Source organism: Euprymna scolopes, chromosome 15 (genome assembly GCF_053919585.1).
Source record: "Euprymna scolopes isolate OS-2025 chromosome 15, ASM5391958v1, whole genome shotgun sequence".
Taxonomy (NCBI): Eukaryota; Metazoa; Mollusca; class Cephalopoda; order Sepiida; family Sepiolidae; genus Euprymna; species Euprymna scolopes.
Window position 1 is genome coordinate 80,978,953 of NC_136496.1, and position 19,613 is coordinate 80,998,565.

The window sequence follows — 19,613 nt, forward strand, 5'->3', positions numbered from 1 at the left end:
AAAAGCCTTTCGCAGACATACACAAAAAGTGAACATACATACATACACACATTTTCGCTTTTATATATATATATATATATATATATATATATATATATATATATAATTTCTGTGGAAATATTCTTTATTCCCTTATTTCCTTTTTATTAATACTAATCCTTATTTAAGAAGCTCAATATAATTACAAAGCATCTAATGAATGAATAAAAGACAAAAGTCTATATTCCAAATTTCGTGATGTTGATCATCTTACAATTTATTTCTTTGATTCAGTTGGCACTTACAATTCTTGATAGTATCTGTTTCATAAAAGTTCAAAATAGCGTAATGTAAGCAAACTATAAGGTATTTGCAGCTTCTCTTACAATTTTCAGATTTTTTAATCATGTTGAGTTAAGGGCAAAATAAATTCACTGATTAATATAATAATTAAGTGATTGATTTTGTGTTACAAAACAGATACTGTCAAGAATTGTAAGTGTCAATTGAATTAAAGGAATAATTTGTAAGATGGTCAACATCGTGAAATTTGGAATATAGACCTTTTGTCATTCATTCATTATATATATATATATATATATATATATATATATATATATATATATTTTATGCAAACGTTTTCTCATGAGTCTTTGTCAGGCACATGAGTTACAAAATTTAAATTAGTGAATTTATTGAAAAAGTTATTTAAAATCAGCTAAGGCATTTAAGTATACCCTCTCCTCTTTCATATCAAGCTTGGTTGATAGTGGGTTTGTTTACTCTAATGAGTAAGGCTTCAATGATGAGGAGACACAATTTAAAATTTGAGACAATAAGGATGGCAGTATTTTTTATTTATGTATTTTTTTTTTATACATTTTTGAACTTTTTTTTTTTTTTTAACTTTTTTTTTGGGGGGAGGGTGTCATGTGCTACTAGATGTTAAGGGAAGATAGGTGACATATATATAAATAAAAAGGAACAAACCGTATTATGTGTTCATCAACGTTTCGTCTTTATTTCGAGACTTCCTCTGGATGAATGGGATTAAGAAACAAAAAATACCAGTACAAAATATTTGAAAATGTTTCACGTGCAAAGTGCGACACTGTTCTATTTTAGAAAAACGGAAAAAGACGTTGGAAATTCAAAAAGGAGGGGGGGGGTGCTTGCGCTTTTAAAGAGAGGGAAATTTTAGTGATGTCATATAGTCGTTAATGTAATTTTAACAGATATGAATGCCGTTAATATTCTTACTGGAGAGAAATATATCCGTTGACATTCAAATATAGGTTTGTAACAGAAATGAAATGAGTGTTATGTAATTTATTGATTGAGATTATATGTATTAATTATTATAGGGGGTGTTTGAATCATGTGAGAGGGTTAACCTGTTCCTTTTTATTTCCCTATTTTGTCGGAATACTATTTCTATATTTCTCTCATATATAATTTTACCTCTTTCAGAACTAAGTTCTTAAGAGTTGAGCATTGTTTGGGAAATAAAAGGCGGTCAGCTGGCCTTGTGTGCAAGATTGCAATTTTCCATTGCGGGATCACTATAGACCATCTGAACGTTATGCCTTTATTTAGCTTTATAAATATTAAATTTTCTTTGATTCTTATGGCAGTTGGCCCAGGGGTAACGTTTTTTGCTAATGGAATCAAAGGTGGCTTTGTGACTGGGTTTGAATCTTTCGACTATCGGCAATAGTCGTTTCCTGTACTGATTGCAAAAGCATGAAACACTAGTCTCTGTAGGTATAAAAAATAATTATTCATAATTTTATATATATATATATATATATATATGTGTGTATGTAATGGTTAAAAAAAGAATACAACACAAATTTAACCCAATCTCGTAAATTTTTCTACAGAAACTGCCTTATTCTTTTGGATCAACACACGCACGCACGCACACACACACATATGACTACTTCATTTAATCACATAAATTTAATATACGAAAGTATAAATTTATGCGTAAACTTTAAGTATTTACTTCAACAGTACTCAATACGTAGGTAGAGCTAGTTAGTAAGTTATAAAATATATATGGCAATTAAGCTACACAGAATATTCCGCATTTCATCCAGGCTAGTATTCAGACTGATGAATCCTAGCGTGGATGAAACGCAGAATATTCTGCATAGCTTAATTGCCATATATATACACACACATATAATCACACACATAGATGTCTACATGTGACTTATACATTAAATCATGTTTTCTGTTAATCAGTTATTTTTACATATTAAACTGCCAGAATTTATTTTGTCTTAATCTTAAATGAATCACCAATTTTATTTTCTTACTGTTTAAGAAAACTGATTTATTTTGTGATCATTAAATATTCAGAATAAATTTAGAAACCTTTTTAATCATACTTTCAAAATCCAAAAATTAAAAAAAAAAAAAAAAACCCTTCTGGGCAGTGCCAGGTATGGACAGCTAGAATAGTTGGAAAAATTATGGATTACTACTTGAGTACACTTGTGTTCTAATGGCCTGATCTTTGATTGAAAAATGAGTGCACTTATGTAGTCAGATTACTTTTTACAAAGCATTAACTAAAGATTTGACAATTTAAGTGTTTTATTGTTATCCACCACTTGAGAAATCTGAGATATTTATATAATCCATAAAAAAAGTATATTATATATTCAACTTATGTGACACGATATTGTTTAATGTTCAATCTGAAAGAGCTGGTTTAAAAAAATGTCTATATCTTCTCAGCACTATCTGCAATAAGGATTCATCAAACAAGATGTCTAAATGTTTTTTTACATTTCCTATATTTGTAATATATACGGCATAATCACGTTGACACACCGGTTCTCGTCAGATCACCGAAGTTAAGCAACGTTGAGCGTGGCTAATACCAGATGGGTGACCATTTGGGAATTCTAGGCGCTGTATGTGCTCTCTGCTTATCTCGGCATTGTTTCCAGTCGTCTTGTACCTCAACTTGCCACTGGTATGCAACAATGTTGACTCAGGAGAGGCGTGGTTGGAGATTGCGCAACTCTTGCAACACAAATTTCACGCGCAGGCACCCTTACAGTGCGTATCCATAGTCTGTCAAGATTGAAGGAAGCCTTTTTTTTTTTTTTTTTAATATTTGTAATAAGGAAAATGTGGAATTGTACACTTTTTTATTTTATTTAATTGCTGTTATTGCAAGAATCGGTTTGGCTGTTTGAAAAGGAATGAAGCCACTTAATTTTAATTATTGTAGAAATCTTTATGGAATTGGTTTTTTATTCAAACGAATAATTTTAATCATTAAGATCTGCAATTTCATATAGAAAGTGTAGACCAAATGAAAGAAAACTTGCGTAAAATATCAGACTAATATTTTGTTTCTCTCATTAGCATAAACTTTGTTGGGCTGACACAGATGGTATTTTTTATACCTTTTTATACAAGAACCGATTTATAAGGAGGAGGGAATAGAGGAGAGGTTTCGTAAACATGTAGGTGGAGAAAGGAAAGAAGGTTGGGTAGAATGTATGCAGATAATATTCCAGTGGAAGAACGCTTTTTTTTTTTAATTTGTTTATTTTAAAAACATTTTATTTTTAGTGCATTCAAACTTTGGGTCACTTTTTAGTTATAATTTTTATTTTTACATAAACATATGGGTATTCATTACTATTTCAATCAACTAGCTATAACTTTGTAAGGTGATGTTGCCTTTACAAAAGTCAAGTTCTCCCAGAAACATCGCCTTTTGTAATAGCAACATCACCCGATGAAGTCTCTAGTGATTTCTAACTAGTTGACTGAAACATACTCATGAATGTGTAGCGATACCTATATGTTTATGTAAAAGTAAATAAAAAGTATATCTTGCTCTACTTTGGTATTGAACACTTTTGTATAAATCTTGTGAAACTCATTGGATGTTTTGCCTCTGAATAATGTTAACCTGGATAAAAGAATTATATTATGTATATATATATATATATAAAGAGAGAGAGAGAGAGCAGTATTTGTTTTTCTCGAAATAGTGGGTGTATGTATGCGATTTAGTTATCAATTTTCACAAGTTTTCAGTTATATTTCTTTGTTACTTGTTTATTTAAAAAAATTATTTCCATTTTTTTTTGCCAAATTTTCCTATTGTTTAAACCTCTTATTAATGCAAGCCTTTTATTTGGGGCCATTAATTTATTAAATTTATACTTATTTCAGAATATTTGTCATTTTTTTTTTTTTTTTTTTTTTTTTTTTTTTAAATGTTTCTGTCTGCAGTTTTTTTCATATTTTTTTTTTGTTCTTAGAAAATAATTTGTTATGAATTAGATTAAGTGTTAGTTTTTATTAGTGCATCCAAACTTTCAGTTTTATTGCTTTGTATGAAAAACTATGATATGCCATTTTAATGTCTTATACTACAAGGCTGCCCGGCATGCCTGGTCATAAAATATGCCTACATATTTCTTATAGAGCCAATTCTCTATTGATTTATTTTCCAATATTTAGTAATGATTTCAAAAGTTATTAAAAAAAAAAAAAAGAAATACTTGGGTAACATCCACTAGAATTGAAACTAGAGCATTTAGTGCTCCAGCCTTAGTCGTTATTTATCTTTCCAGCCTCGTTATCATCTGAGTTACCAACAGATGGATACAAAAAAGTTAAAAAATTAAGTAACTTTGAGTCATGAATGTTTGATTTAATGCAAAAGTAATGTCTTATTCGAGTTAACCTGCCATGGCTAACTGTTTTTTCAATTTTGCTCTATTAGCAGCAATTTTTGCTGATTACAAACCAAAGTGAAAATATGTTACAGGTCCAAATACCCTATATATCAAATTTCAACTCTGTAGACCAAATAGTCAGAGAGGAGTTTAGTAAACTTTTTGTGCACATACACACACTGATAAGGTCACTTTTATATATGTACTAGCGAGGGGTACCCGGCGTTGCACGGGTGTTTGTAGGTGTGTGTGGTGTTAAATAAAAAAGAAACCAGGACGGGAGGGGGGGCATGCGTAGGATCGAAGCCTAAGCCCTGAGGCAAAGTTTGAAAATAAAATCGGCCAGCCAGAATGAAGCATTGTTATAAGCGAATAAGTGAAAGATGTTTGAAAGTCGCCAAGCGTTACGACGATGACTATGTAAGCATTGTTATAAGCGAAGTAAGAAAAGAAAACATTTTAATTAAGCGGGGGGGGGGGTAATCAAAACATTGAAAAAAAAACACAAAAAAAACTAACGTAAGGCAACGAACGATGAAAACAAAAATGAACACGTGAAAAATGGCTTAAATAAGCCTGTTTCGATATTAAAATTAAAAAAATCGGTGGGTACCCGGGTGTTTTGGGGTGTTGCTAAGAATAAGCGAAGTAAAAAAAAAAACAAAAAAAAAAAGACAGGAAAATGAACTTTACGTGAAAAATGGCTTAAATAATACAGGGTTCAATATTTAAATTTAAAAAATCGAAAAAAACAAAACATCTCACACCATAATTCGAACCCAAAACATTTAGATAATGAACCAAGGCCTTAACTAGCTGAGCTAAAGCGACATATATGAAATTTGTTCGGTTTTTCAACTATTTAAAGTAAATCAGGTCACGACGTCATCTGACGCATGCGTTGTTGACCCCCCCCCCCTTCCTGTCGAAAATTGTCGATTTCGGGGTGAAAAAGTTAACTTTTTCTCTCTCTCTCTCTCTCTCTCTGTTTGCGTCTCTCTCTTTTTCTCTCTCTCTCTCTCACACTTCGTCTTCCTTATTCTAAAGAGTGTTACTAAAAAAGAAACTGGCGTCTGGGTTTGTTTTTTTTGTAAAAACTTCAATTGTTAATATTTTTTGTAAGCATATTTTTTTTTTTTTTACTTCACATTTTTGGCTTGTTATTTTTCGTTTAACTATCTAACTATTTTTAACGTGCTAATAACTTTGGTAACGTTGTCATAGCGTAGAAGTTCATAGTTTAGCTTGTGTGAGAGTTAAATTTTTTTTTACCGATAACAACAATGTTTTTTAAATTCAGACTGCCATTACAGCTTGCTGACGTCAAGATCTCGTGACATGACTCAGCGGGTTTTAAATACAAGTTGACCCAAAATAAACGGCCTCGTGTATACTTTATGTAGAAGAGTTGGCGCCCATATTTTTTGGGGCAGTTATAAATCGATTTAAAAATATGTAATGTTAACATTAAATGTCACGTTTTTTGGCCCCCCCCCCCCCTGCAGAAAATCGATCAGTTGACGCACTTCTGATGGTCCTTTTGGGCCAATTTTTCGATATTTGTTGTCCGGAGGGTAGGGCTTTCATATGAGACCAAGTTTGAATTTTTGTTCCGTCGGTCAAAAGTTTTTAGCAGACACACAAACATACATACATACATACATACATTTTCGCTTTTATATATATATATAGAAGATATATAAATGTTTCTGTGTGCTGGAACGTTTTTATCTTAAATTCTATGCAATTATTCAGAATGTAGAAACTATACATAAATAGAATTCAACATAATAGTGAAATGAAACTGATCATCTAATAAGAAACCATAAAAACGAATAAGTAATTAATGTTCGTTTTTTAAAGAAATATGCAAATTAGTTAACCTTTATGTAGTCGTTTGCATATCTATGACTGAGTAGCTTTAGTTTGATATTTTTATTTTTCTTGTGTTCAACCTTAAAACAAGGTATATTGCCACTGAATTGTAAGTGGCTACTTGCCAAAGAAGTTGTATTTAAGAGAGGAGCAGTATGGGTAAATATGTAGACAGCAAGATATTTGTTCATATTACATTTAAATTTCTGCCTTTTGGTTTGGAGGATAGGGAGTGAATTTCAACGGTTAGTCATTCAATGAAAGAAGCTATTAAAGTAGAAAATCTTTCAGCGTCTAAGGACCTTTAGAGGGTGAGATTTGTTAGTCGAGTAGGTTAGGGTTATTTCCATTGAAGTGCTTACAAGTGCATTAAGTTAATTGGAGCACTTTGGCATTCCAACAAGAGGTGGAACTTGACAGCTTAGATATGGCAACAATAATCCATGCAGTGGCAAACGGTGGCTTTATAGAGATACTAACTATCTCTGCTTGCTTGGTAAACTTTGTTACTTGAAATATTGAAATATTCATTTAAAATAATAAAGCGAATGTACATGTCACATATGCAGATTCATTTTTATGAGCAAAGAAAGGGAGGCTTAATCTTAATAACTGGCAGTAGAAAATAAAGGAAATAATTTCTTTCACTTTTAATGAACACAAAAAAGTATCCCTTAATATTTTTGTGACTAAAATAGAAATCAATCGGATGTTTTATTTATAAATTAATGCATATGCAAAAACAAAGAGTATATACACTAGTTGTATACTAGTGTTGCCAGTCGAAATATATTGCCGTTTAGAGGGTTTAGTGACATACTATTTAAGATACACTGAATATCCTTTGTTATAGTGTCCACATGTTGGATTTAGGGAAACATAAAACACATCCATCTTAGTTTATGAAAATCAAACGTGATGTAACTCATAACTTAAAGGGGAAATAACTCTCGTAGCTTAAATAAGCTTACTTTTGGTTTTAAAAGCAGCTGTTGTCAGGTAAATATAATTGAAAATATATTAAGATAAATGAAATAAATCAACTTTAAATAATATTGCTAAATAGAACAATTAAAACTATTCTATTACAACAAATTAATAACATGGAACTAGTTATAAAAAGATTTTCTTTAATGTAATATGCAAATGAGATTACTCATTCAATGTAGATTTCTTTTGAATAAATAGTATATATTGAAATCATACTGGAATAAAAATGTATAGACTGTCTGTTTTGAGTGTGAAAATTAATTTGAAACAATGTACCTTTTTGTATATATTAATTAAATTGTGAACCAACAAACGAACAGACAGGAATACAACTTTATTATAATATATATGAATATATACATACACAAGCATGCAATAATTCAAAAAATGTTTTTCTTGTACCAAGTAGGGAATATGTACCCTGACCGATTTCACTGCGAAGAAAGAAAAAAAGGAGACCTTTCCTTGACACCGGTTTGACCCTTACCATAGCAGTTCGCACATATTGGCTCTTTGAAGAAATATTGTGACAAAACTTTTTTAAACTAAACTTTGTATTGATATATTTTCTTGATGACTTATTTTTAATATTATTTATTACATTGTGACAAATTTTTCAAACCAAACTTAGCTTTTTTATTAAATAATAATAAAACAAGTTATATGATTTACTCTTGGCCAAGATTGATTTTTCTTGAGAGTGCGTTCATATATTTACATGACTTTTTACAAAACATTTTGTGGGGAACACAATCTTCCCTATATTAAAAACGGCATAAGAATTTAGGACACTGATCTCCCCTGTCAGTTAAGGAGAAACAAGTGAGATTTGAAACTTACATTTTTTTTCTTATCACTTTTATTTTTATAGAGATGAAGTGTAGTAGGACAACATACTTTCTAACTTATGAAGTGTAGTAGGACAACAAATCTTTCTAACTTATTTTCTATAAAAAAAAACAAAAAAACAACTTTGCTATTTGCTTACCTACCCATAAGGGCAAAAAACTAAATATTATAAAAACATTTCTAAATAAAATCATGTTTTAATATCATTATTATCAAGATGCTGATCTTTACTGTCAGTGGACAAACAAAACAAAAAAAATCATATGACTTAGGAATCTTAAGTAGGATGACCCACAGTGTGTTTGTGGTATTGTAGTGAATGATAACCTTAGCTAGAACTAGCATAGACCAACAAAATGTACAGTGACAAGGATGACCATAGACCCCCCCCTCTCAATTTTTGAGTGGTCTTGTGCTTTAATTTTTTGTTTTCCTATTGTGTTTTTGTACATTTCAGGAAAATATATAACTCTATCTTGGCCCCGAGTAAATAATAGAATAATAAATATAATAATAATAAAAAAAAGCAATCCAAAGTTTGTTTTAAAAAGTTTTATTGTTGCAATACAACAATATAACTTGTTTTTATTGTTATTAAAAAAAGATACATCTCAATACAAAGTTTGGTTTAAAAAATCTTGTTATGAGATAATATAACTTTTCTTTTTTTTAATTTTTTTTTTTTTTTTTTGAATTATTAAAAAAAAAGAAGCAATTCAAAGTTTGGTTTAAAGTTTTATTGTCGCAATATAATATAACTCGTTTTTATCATTATTTTTAAATATATATTAATACAAAATATGATTTAAAAAAAAAAAAAAAAATTGTTGTCGCGATATTTCTTTACAGAGCCAATGTGTGTGAAGGTGAAGGTCAAATCAGTGTTGAGGGAAAGATGTCCTTTTTTCTTTCTTTCTTTGCAGTGAAGTTGGTCGAGGTGCATATTTCCTACTTGGTCCTTTTTCTTTTGTAGATGAGTTGGATATTATATTTTTATTTGTATAAAATATTTTCATATAATAAAAATGAAATGATGCATAGTGCTCAGGTGCACTAAAAGTCATTAAAATGTACTTTTTTTAAAAAATTTTAAATTGCTTTTTATAAAAAAAAATATTTTGATACATGAAGAGTTAAACCATGCAGGGTTTTCAGCAATTTCTTTTTTCTTTCTTTTTTTTTTTTCTTTTCTTTCTCTTCAATGGTTGTCTTGTGTTTTAGCAACTAAAAAAGGAAAACGGCGACGTCAGCGACAGGAAGAAACTACAGAAAAAGAAGAGGGTTCTCCCCCACCACAACCAACACCTCCGCAAGATGAGCTAAGTGAGAATCTGCTGTGTTTGGTTTGATGCCGTATTGCAGTGTTCCCCAAAACCTCTTTCCTCTTTTTTATTTATTTTTTTATTTTTTTGTATATCTGGCAGAATACAAAATATCCAGTCACCACAAAAGTTAACAATTTTGTGAGACCCATTTCGAGGCTAATTTGGTCTCAAAGTGGTATTTTAAAATATTAACCCAACCTTTTTGTAGACTTCATTTTTTTTTTTTTTTTTTACTAATAGCAAACCAATAATTGCTTACTTTTGTATAACGGCTCACTAAATACGGTAGTTGTAGAAAGATGGCTTCCAAGTCTTTTAGTTGTACACTTGAAAAATTGCCTTTTATATGTTGATACATCAGAAGCTTTAAACAGCATCATAACAAAGTATCTTTAAATTAAAACAAGTCATCCACAGACTGTTTCGTTGGATCACAGCTCATCAGTGTGGTTAGACAGTAAAGTGCTTCAAGATGAGATTGAAACTCTTAATGTATTTTTGGTTTTATAATTCAAGAATGTTTAAATATTTTTTTTTTTTTTATTTAAAAGTACTTACATTGAAATATAATGTGTTTATATATATATATATATATATATATATATATGAGACTGGTATAAATAAAAAGTGAAATATATATATTAGCGATCAGACGATTCAAATATTTTTCCCGATTTTCGTAAAAACACATGTTAATATGCAGATATTTTCCTAAACGTCTAAATACACTTGAGGAGAGTGATCTATTGATTTTTAGCTTTACTGGTAATTTAAAATCAATAAATATTTATTATTTTATCATTGCATGCAATAGAAGATTTTGCTTTAAACAAAATCAAATAAAAAAGACAAAAGAATCGTTTTGGCATCGGAAAATAGGCATCAATTTTTTTTTTTATACCGATTCTGATACCCCCAAATCTTCTGATTTTTCTGATTCCCGATTGTGATTCTGATTCTTGACCTTCGGGACAAGATCAAAGTGTAGTATCTGTTCTTCAGATGCTGCATGCACTTCTATTTCTTGTTCTCTTTCGGTGGAGGAGAAATCCTTCACGAATGAGACAATTTTTATTTTTGTACCTTTTCTCCACGTTAAAAAACGACCCTGGTGTCTAACTCTGTCCCGTGGGGAGGCATAGTAAATAGGTATATATATATAAATAAATGTTTGTGTATTTGACTCTCATGATGGCAATGTTTCATGCTTTCTTACAATCTTCATGTTCATTGTTTTTGCGATTTATTTACAATTAATACTTTCATGGATGTGATTAGTAAAGATACTGAAAAAACGAGTGGTTTCATTCTAACATGAAAATTATAAGAAGGCATGTCGGCAGATGGTGTGTGTATATATATATATATATATATACACACACACACATTCACGATACAAAAAATGTTGAGCATTTTAAAAATGACTGAGAATATGTCTCTGCATATAAAGGCAATATCAAATTATTTTTGTTTTTGATTTATAAATTAATATCCACTGTTTAACAACGCCACATAGTTGTAGTCAACGTCTGCACCCTCACGATTTAGTTTAGCACTGAGATTTTAATATACCTTAGCTGTTTATTGCTTTTACACCAAAAATATTGAATATTAGTTTTTCAATGTCTGAATTTTTTGATCAAATGAAAATGCCTGATTATACGATCGGTACTCCTTAAATAAAATATAGTCATGGTGTTAGTTATAATTGGTCAACTACTCTGAAGCATAACTGCCATTCTTAGTTGGACATGAATATGTAAGATATTTTAAAAAGTAAACAAAATTTCGAAATTTTTTTTTTTTTATGATACAATTTCTAAAGTTGCAAATTGTTTTTATAAAAGTTTATATAATTTCACAAGAATGAGTATGTTATCCTATATTGTCAGTTATATTTTTTGTAATTTTATTTATTTTTTATTTTTTTATTTTTTAAATTTTTTTAGCTTGGCATTCTGCCTTTATTGGTTAGAAAAGATAATCTCAAGAATGTTTATTCATGCTTGTATGGCAATACCTGGAAAAATCATGGATTATATTGAAAAATGCCAACATAAAAAATAATATTCTTACAGTTATAAACTTAGAAACATAGAGGACAAGGCCTGTCAACAGATATTGTATATATGTACATTTATATGCGAAATGTCCACAATATAAAAGATATTTTATATTTTTAAAATATAAGTATTGCAGTAATGAACGAGTTATTAATTTTACTAGCAAATCAAAAAATATATATATATAAATAAGCATATATGATACTAAAAAATTTTTAAAAACTATTCTGCTTGTTTATTCATTTTTAAGAGAGGAATATATTAAAACATTTTTTCTTGTAGTCAAAAAAGCATAAGCAAATGGAATAATATTTAACAAATACTTTTTTTTTTCAATATAACCATACACACTTGCAGATTTTTTATTTATTATATGAAAAAAAAAAAAAGTTACAAAAGTTTGTTTTTTTTCTCCTCATCATAACAAGCTTGATTTTTAATGCAGGGAAATCAAGTTCCCCAATAAAGGGCTTTCTGTATGGGGACGAAAATTAAAATTGCCTCAATCTAGAAAGAATTTTCCATCCCTAATTGGGGACATGGAAAATATTGACTAAACAATGCAGAATAGTTTTAATTAAAAAAAAAAAAAAAGTTAAATGTTTTTTTGTTTTTTTTAAGCAAAATGTATAAACAAACAAAATAATATTTAACTTTGTGTGTGTTTTTTTATTTCTTTTTGCTTTTTTAATATACATAATTCTTTCCATCTTTTTAAAATACTTTAATTGCACTTTTATTATTTTACAGAAAAATGAATATAATTGTTTTTTTATTTAGAACGTTTAAGTTATAAAAAAATTTCTTTTAAAGATAATTTAAAATGTTTTAATGCTTTCTGTATTGTTAAGCTAGTATCTTTGAATCTGTATACTGATTAAGTTGAGCTTGCACTGGCAGTGATATTAAAATGCTTATTTTCTATTAACACAACAGAAAAAACATCTTTCTGATTTAGTACTGACATAAATGCAATTAACATCGCAATCTTTCATATCAAATTTTCATTGTTTTTTGTTTTGAATTATATATAGCGCTTCTGTTTAAAAATACTGTCTCATTTTGTTGCAAAATGCTTAGAATTTCTGTTCATAATTTTTTATTTATTAATTTATTTATTTTTTTGCTACTTGCGTTTTGATCAACTTTAATATTGTAAGTTATAGTCGCCTCCCCTTGCGCAGACAAACAAGCTAGACATTTTAATCTTTCTTCTATAATTTTAATTATTAATTCATGACCCATGTATCCACAGCTTGTTTGGTATAAGTGCATACATATATGGAGCACTTTTTGTAATTTCTGATTTTATTACAGCAGATATGTTTTACTCCTAAGGTCTCATACTGCCTGAAACAGCACTCATTTGAATTAATGTTCTATATTCCTATAGCATAGGACACAGCACAAAAATATAAACTTTTGTACCTTTTTTAGAAGATTGCTTTTTTTTTTTTTTTTTTTTTTAAACATTAAAAAAAAATCCCTAAAAAAATGGTAAATTTTATGAGTCTTAAACCTATATTATGTAAATATCACTATTACTACATATTACTATTAGTGGCTGGCTAAACCACAGGGGAGACAACCGAAGGAGTAAAATTGAAGCTGGCCTGCAAGAGACACACATATATATATATATATATATAATGTGAGTAAAAATAAAATAAAAATACAAGCGATGGTTGACGTTATGTTATTTGAGAGGGAAAACCGAGAATTAATAAAATAGTAAACAACGTTTCGTCCCTATTTCAGGGGACATCATCAGGATTTCGTAGGAAAAATGTAGAAGAAAACGATTACAGACTACATGCAAGTGAGAAAGGAAAAAATCCTGAGGTCCTTCCCATTCTGGGCAGAAAATGCACACACATTTATAGTTTCTGCCCAGAATGGGAAGGACTTTAGGATGTTTTCCTTTTTCACTCGCATGTGGTCTGTAATCGTTTCCTTCTACATTTTTCCACATGAATAGGGATGAAACGTTGATTACTATTTTATTAATTCTCGGTTTTCCTTCTCAAATATCATATATACAAATGTAGGCAAATTTGGGCATGTTTTATTGGTTTGAAAATATAGGTTCTTTTTTACCAATTGTTATAAAGTTTTAACCCTAGAATAGTATTATAATCTTCCAAAAGCCTGCAAATTTTCATGTAGTTTCATCCCATGGAACCAAAGTTCAATTTAACTACAAGAATAGATATATCCATCCATATATTTATATACCACCTTTTTTTGGCAATTTTATAAGTTCAAAATCTCGGTGACTATTGATCAGAATTTAACAAATGAAGGCTCATTGGAAATGTAATGACCTGAATTGTGTAGTGGGCTATGTGACATTTGCCCGTAAGGTCGCACATCAAGGGGATCATCCATCATCCAGGGTCTATTTTTGGCACATTTTACAACTATAAAATGTTTGTCATAGTCATTTGTTTTTCTAGTTTTACATATTAATTACAAAATATCTGATATTTCCCTAAAAACTCTAGCCTTGATGTAGGGGAGACTAAAAATTGCTGCTATGGATTCAAATGATCTGAAATAACAGCAAGGGGAGACTTGATTCCAATTATTTCTCATATGCTGTATCTCCTCTGTTTAGTTTTCATATCACAATGTATGATTATTTGATACTGGAGATATTCATAATTGTACCCTATTTCCAAAAGAGGGTGATATAACATATGAGAAATATTTGGAATCAAGTCTCCCTTTGCTGTTATTTCAGATCATTTGAAACCATAGCAACAATTTTTAGTCTCCTCTCCATCAAAGCCAGAGGTTTTTGGGAAGTGTATGTGTGTGAGTTGTATTGAAATATGTTGTATGCTTGTGTAGGGAATTATATATATATATATATATATATATATATATATATATATATATATATAGCCTGACGTTGCTCGGGTGTTTGGAGGTGTATGTTGAGCCAAAAAAAAAAAAGTAGGAAGGCAGGCTTGAACCTGTACCGCAAAGGGGGGGAAAAAACCCTCGACCCCCGCCAAACCGGAAGTGACGTAGGTTTAAATTAAGGCTAGACAATCGAAAGGAGGATGACTTTCGAAAATATCGGCAAAAAAAGCGACCCCAGTAAAAAAAGTGCCCAGTTGAAGGTGAAGATATTAATGTTTTTAGCCTACTTTTTGATATTTGTTGTCTGCAAGGTCGAACTTCAAAATGATACTGATCTTGTGTAAATCCGTCGCCTTTGTCAAGTTTTAGGCAGACATGCAAACATACATATTGGTAACTCAAAATTTTCGACCCAAACCGATTAAAAAGCTTGCCCTTTTTCTGAATACCATTTATGTAAAATTTCAAATGTTTAGACAAGAAATTGTCTGAGTAATTTGGTATAGACTGCAGAGATTAAATTTTTTAAAACTTTGACCCCTATTATGACTTATTAAAATTTATTGTTTTGGGCTCAAATCAAGTTATTAAGTTAGATCCATGTTCAAGGAACCTATATCTAAAATTTCAAGTGTTTAGACTCAAAATTATCGGAGGAGTTTGGTAGAGTTCTCAAAGGTCAAATCGTTGAACTTTGACCCCTTAACAGCCAAATTTTTGTCCGAAAACCGATCACATAGATTTTCCCAAATCTCAGTACCCTGTATATCAAATTTCGAATATTTAGACTAAAAATTGACAGTTATTGCGTAGGGAAATGTACACACAAAGACAGACACACAGACACGTTCATTTTTATAGATATATATATGTGTGTGTGTGTGAGTTGTATTGAAATTTTTATTTGCTTTTATAAAAGCTACAAAATTAATGAAAATTATGTAAGTGAAAAAATCACTTGCTTATTAGTTCTGCTTCTAATAGCAATAGGCTAATATTGGTGAGGTCATTGGGTATGAATTCTTTCATGTGTAACTTGTATGTAGGACCCTTTTTCTGGAAAAAATGAAAACCTAGTTACCCATTTTTTTTTTTTTTTTTTTTTTCTCGCATTTTCAACAATAGCAGTAATTTTAAATATTTTAGATGATTATCAAATTTTATATTCGACAACCACAGTATTCCATGACTTGAAGTTTTATTTCCTCTCTCATTCAACTTGCACTCCTGTATCTGCTCTAATTTGTGGTACTCCAGATGCTGATTAGTCTATGGCACACTGGATGCCAACTGCTTTCATCAATATAGAAAATAAATTAAACTAAATTTAATTGTTTTTTTGTCATGCAATATTTTTAGGGTATTGTGTTTATATTACTTTGTGTGTACTGTTGAAATTATTTTGTATTGATTTTTAAAATTTTTATTTTTATTTTTTACTTTTCAACTCGACCAATGTTTGAATTTTTCTGACTCTTTTTATTAGGTAATCTTTAAAATTGTTTTTTTGAAACTAATACAACTGAGTTTGATTGTGGTCCAAAGTCTTTAAGATTGAACTACTTTATATGAAGCCATAATAAAAAATTTTTTCCTGCTCAACAAGTTCCATAAAATCTTTTGATATTTTAAATTACAAATTTTGAAATGTTCTTTACAATGTGTATTGTATTTGACATTTGTGATTAGATATTTTCATGAATATTTAATTAAACTTGAACAAAATTAAAAAATTATTTTAAACTAATTATTTCCTTTGTAATAATTTAAGTTATTGTAATCCCATGAATCTTTTTAACTTTTTGTATTTTCAGTCAGCGTGTTTCAATTTGATTGACCATTTTTATTTTTTTGTAAGGAGGGATATCAGAGGGAAAGGGCTTCCCTTTTTTTCTTATTTCTATCCCTTTTGTTTTATTTATCACTATTTTTTTTAAATGTTTTCTATTTTTTTACATAAATGTTGAACAAAAATCAAGGACACAAAATAGCTCTAATATGTTATCTGCTCGCTTTGGTTTTCATATATAACGTAAATTTCACAGTATGTAAAGATTATTTGATACTGGAGATATTCATAATCGTACCCTATTTCCAAAGGAGGGGAGATATAACATATGAGAAATATTTGGAATCAAGTCTCCCCTTGCTGTTATTTCAGATCATTTGAAACCATAGCAAGTTTAAGTCTCCTCTCCATCAAGGCCAGAGGTTTGGGAGGAAATATAATCATATTACTTATTTATTATATATATATATTAGCTATTATTTATAATTAACTGTTCTCGTGTGTTAAATCCAAATGATACGAATAACCAATCTTCATCTCAAAAATTCAGAAATGCAAATTTTTATCATTCTTACATACACATAAAAATGCATGTTTTTTTTTTGTTTTTTTTGATTGATTTGTTTGATGTTGCTTATGATGTTGGCTTTCTTCATTTTTCAGATGCTCCAAAGAAGAAATCTAAATCCTCAAAATCAAAGAAACCCGGCATCTGTGCTGCCCTTTGCAAATATTTCTTACTCTTTATTGTCCTTTTGTCTGGTCTTGGAACCACATTGTATTTTTTTAATAACGATGTGCAGGAAATTGTTGGTAAGTGAATTATTTTATTTAACTATACAAAAAAACAATTTCATGTTGGCTAAATTTGATTGTGTTTTATCTTTTTTTTTTTTTAACCCATATAAAATAAAGAGGACATATAAAGATTAGACTTTGATACATTGCTCCTTAACCTGTTTTTGCAACTGTACCAATATGCAGAAATTTAAATGTAATGTCTACAAATATGTTGCTGTACAAAAAACAACAAAAAAAAAAAACATGCACATACAAATATCAACGTTCTCACAAATTATATAATAGGAATATACAGGTCAAACTCTAAAATATTTCAGTAGACAAACCCTGACAACATCCTTTGTAAGATGTTCATTTATTTTTTATACAACTGCTTTTAAATTCAACCAATATACTTAAAAAATTTTCTTCCCCATTTTAATCTTGATTGGATAATTTGCTCTAAAATGGATTACTCTTAGAGTAAATTTTATGTTTAATTTTTTTATCAATTCAATTATTGAAATCTTTGCCAAAAGAAGGAAAGATATTAAAAAAGAAACATCCATATTTAGAAATTTCATTATTTTAAAGGCCTAAATCCATCCCCCCTTTTTCTCCATTAAAGCAGTCAAAACAAAGGATTCTTTTTTATTTTCTAGTTAGTGGATCAATTTTAGATACTTTTTTTATTACATTTGGGTCTGACCCCCCCCCTCCTCCCCAACAGATTGACTAATAATGTATCATTTTATACTACCCGAGTTTGTCAAAATATTTTAACTTATTGGTTCTCCGACAAAAGGAGAGTGGACCTGTAAATTCACTCTTGTCCATTTGTCTATCTGCACTTTTCTCAATTACTAGGCCTTGGAATTTTGAAAAGTTTTGTACAAACATTAAACATGATATGAGTAAGAAAGTAACAGAATGGATTTTCTAGGACTAGATGGGCGGGGTGGGGTGCAAATGATGGATTTAGTCATTTCTTTTTTTGCATGGTGCAGAACTCAAATTTATATACCGTTTGTTCATTTTTATCAAGATTTGATGTCCCATGAGGACTTTGGGGGCAAAATGAGTGGGGAAGCAAATGCTGAACTTAGTAATTTTTTTTTTTTTTTGCCTTTGTTCACTGTGCACTCACGGGGGAACCATGCATGTTTCACTTGTTTCCTTTTTTGACATGACCAAAGAAGACACATTTGTCAGCTTACCTTTCCTCCTTAGATGAAGAATGAATTTCCAAATCAGACTATTGTATGTTTATCTTTTTGGTTTTGAACTTGCACAATAAACTATCATAGTCCTATCAACCACTGCACATAACTTTCACAGTTTGAACTGCTCATATGATATATGTACCATGTTCAGTACATGTGCAAATATCGCAAAACTTTTGAGCTTGTAGTTTATCTGTGTTAAGTTAGTTTGAAACAAGTTGTATAAAAAGAACTCCAGTCATTAGGAAATGATTACTATTTTTAGTGGAGAGATCTTTTAAAAAATATACTTTGACGTATATTAATATGCTTAGTCTCTTTTAATTTTCACCATAATTTCTTTTCACTTGTTTTGTGTAGTCATCTGAATCTTGCTACAGGGGAGTTACTCAATTACAGGATAACTGTGGCCGCACACAGACTAAAAGAAATCTTGTTTTTTGTCCAGAATTTGTCTTTTATTAAAAAACAAAAATCTGTCTGATGTATGTATCCGTGACCAAACAAAAATATTATACTCCCCAAATTATGTAACTTGATCAAGTAATTTTAACTTTATAAAGAAAATCATTTGAAAGCAATAAGTTGAAATGTGTAGGCATTATACAACATGAATCCTGCAAGTTTGAACTATTTTTGAGTTATCTCTTTTTTTTTTTTTTTAATTTTTTTTTTTTTATTGCTTTCAAAGTGGTAGACAAGGGAACCAAGAATAAAACTAAAAAGCTTGATTTTTGGGATATGATATTTTTGTTTTATGTGTAAGTACATCATATAGATTATTCTTTATTTTTGTTTTTTTTTAATATAGCTGGAATTCTGGACACGGAACTTTCTTGTTTAAGGTGTTTTATTTTGTAAAATATTAGCAGACATTATTCGCCAACCTCAATGTTGTGTGCTGTTTTCCTTCATCTTTCATCGTTCTGGCTATGTCATCTTTTTCGTACTGGTGACCAGCGATGGGAGCGCATGAGCTCACAAGTATAAAAATAAAATAAAACATAAACAAAAAGAAAACACAGACTTAAACACTTAAAATATATCGGCTGGACTCTGGGTGTGTGCAACATCATAGATCTTTTATACGCTATAGTCAAAATCTTTATAACTTCTGTTGAGGCTGCGTTCTCAGTCGATTGGTCATTTTATCT

General features: G+C 29.8%; 1 protein-coding gene and 1 pseudogene across 4 annotated transcripts in view; both read left to right on the forward strand.

The window, feature by feature from the left end:
* Nucleotides 1-19,613, forward strand: part of LOC145293940 (uncharacterized) — a 174,318-nt gene that overhangs the window by 58,625 nt on the left and 96,080 nt on the right. For 2 of the 4 annotated variants that reach the window (XM_080140800.1, XM_080140796.1), the window contains exons 3-4: nucleotides 9,633-9,734; nucleotides 17,120-17,269. In XM_080140800.1, the coding sequence (XP_079996926.1) occupies nucleotides 9,633-9,734; nucleotides 17,120-17,269 (252 nt within the window). The remainder of the gene's footprint in view (nucleotides 1-9,632; nucleotides 9,735-17,119; nucleotides 17,270-19,613) is intronic. The other 2 variants (XM_080140798.1, XM_080140799.1) reach the window with 1 other exon arrangement.
* Nucleotides 2,797-2,913, forward strand: LOC145294469 (5S ribosomal RNA; annotated as a pseudogene).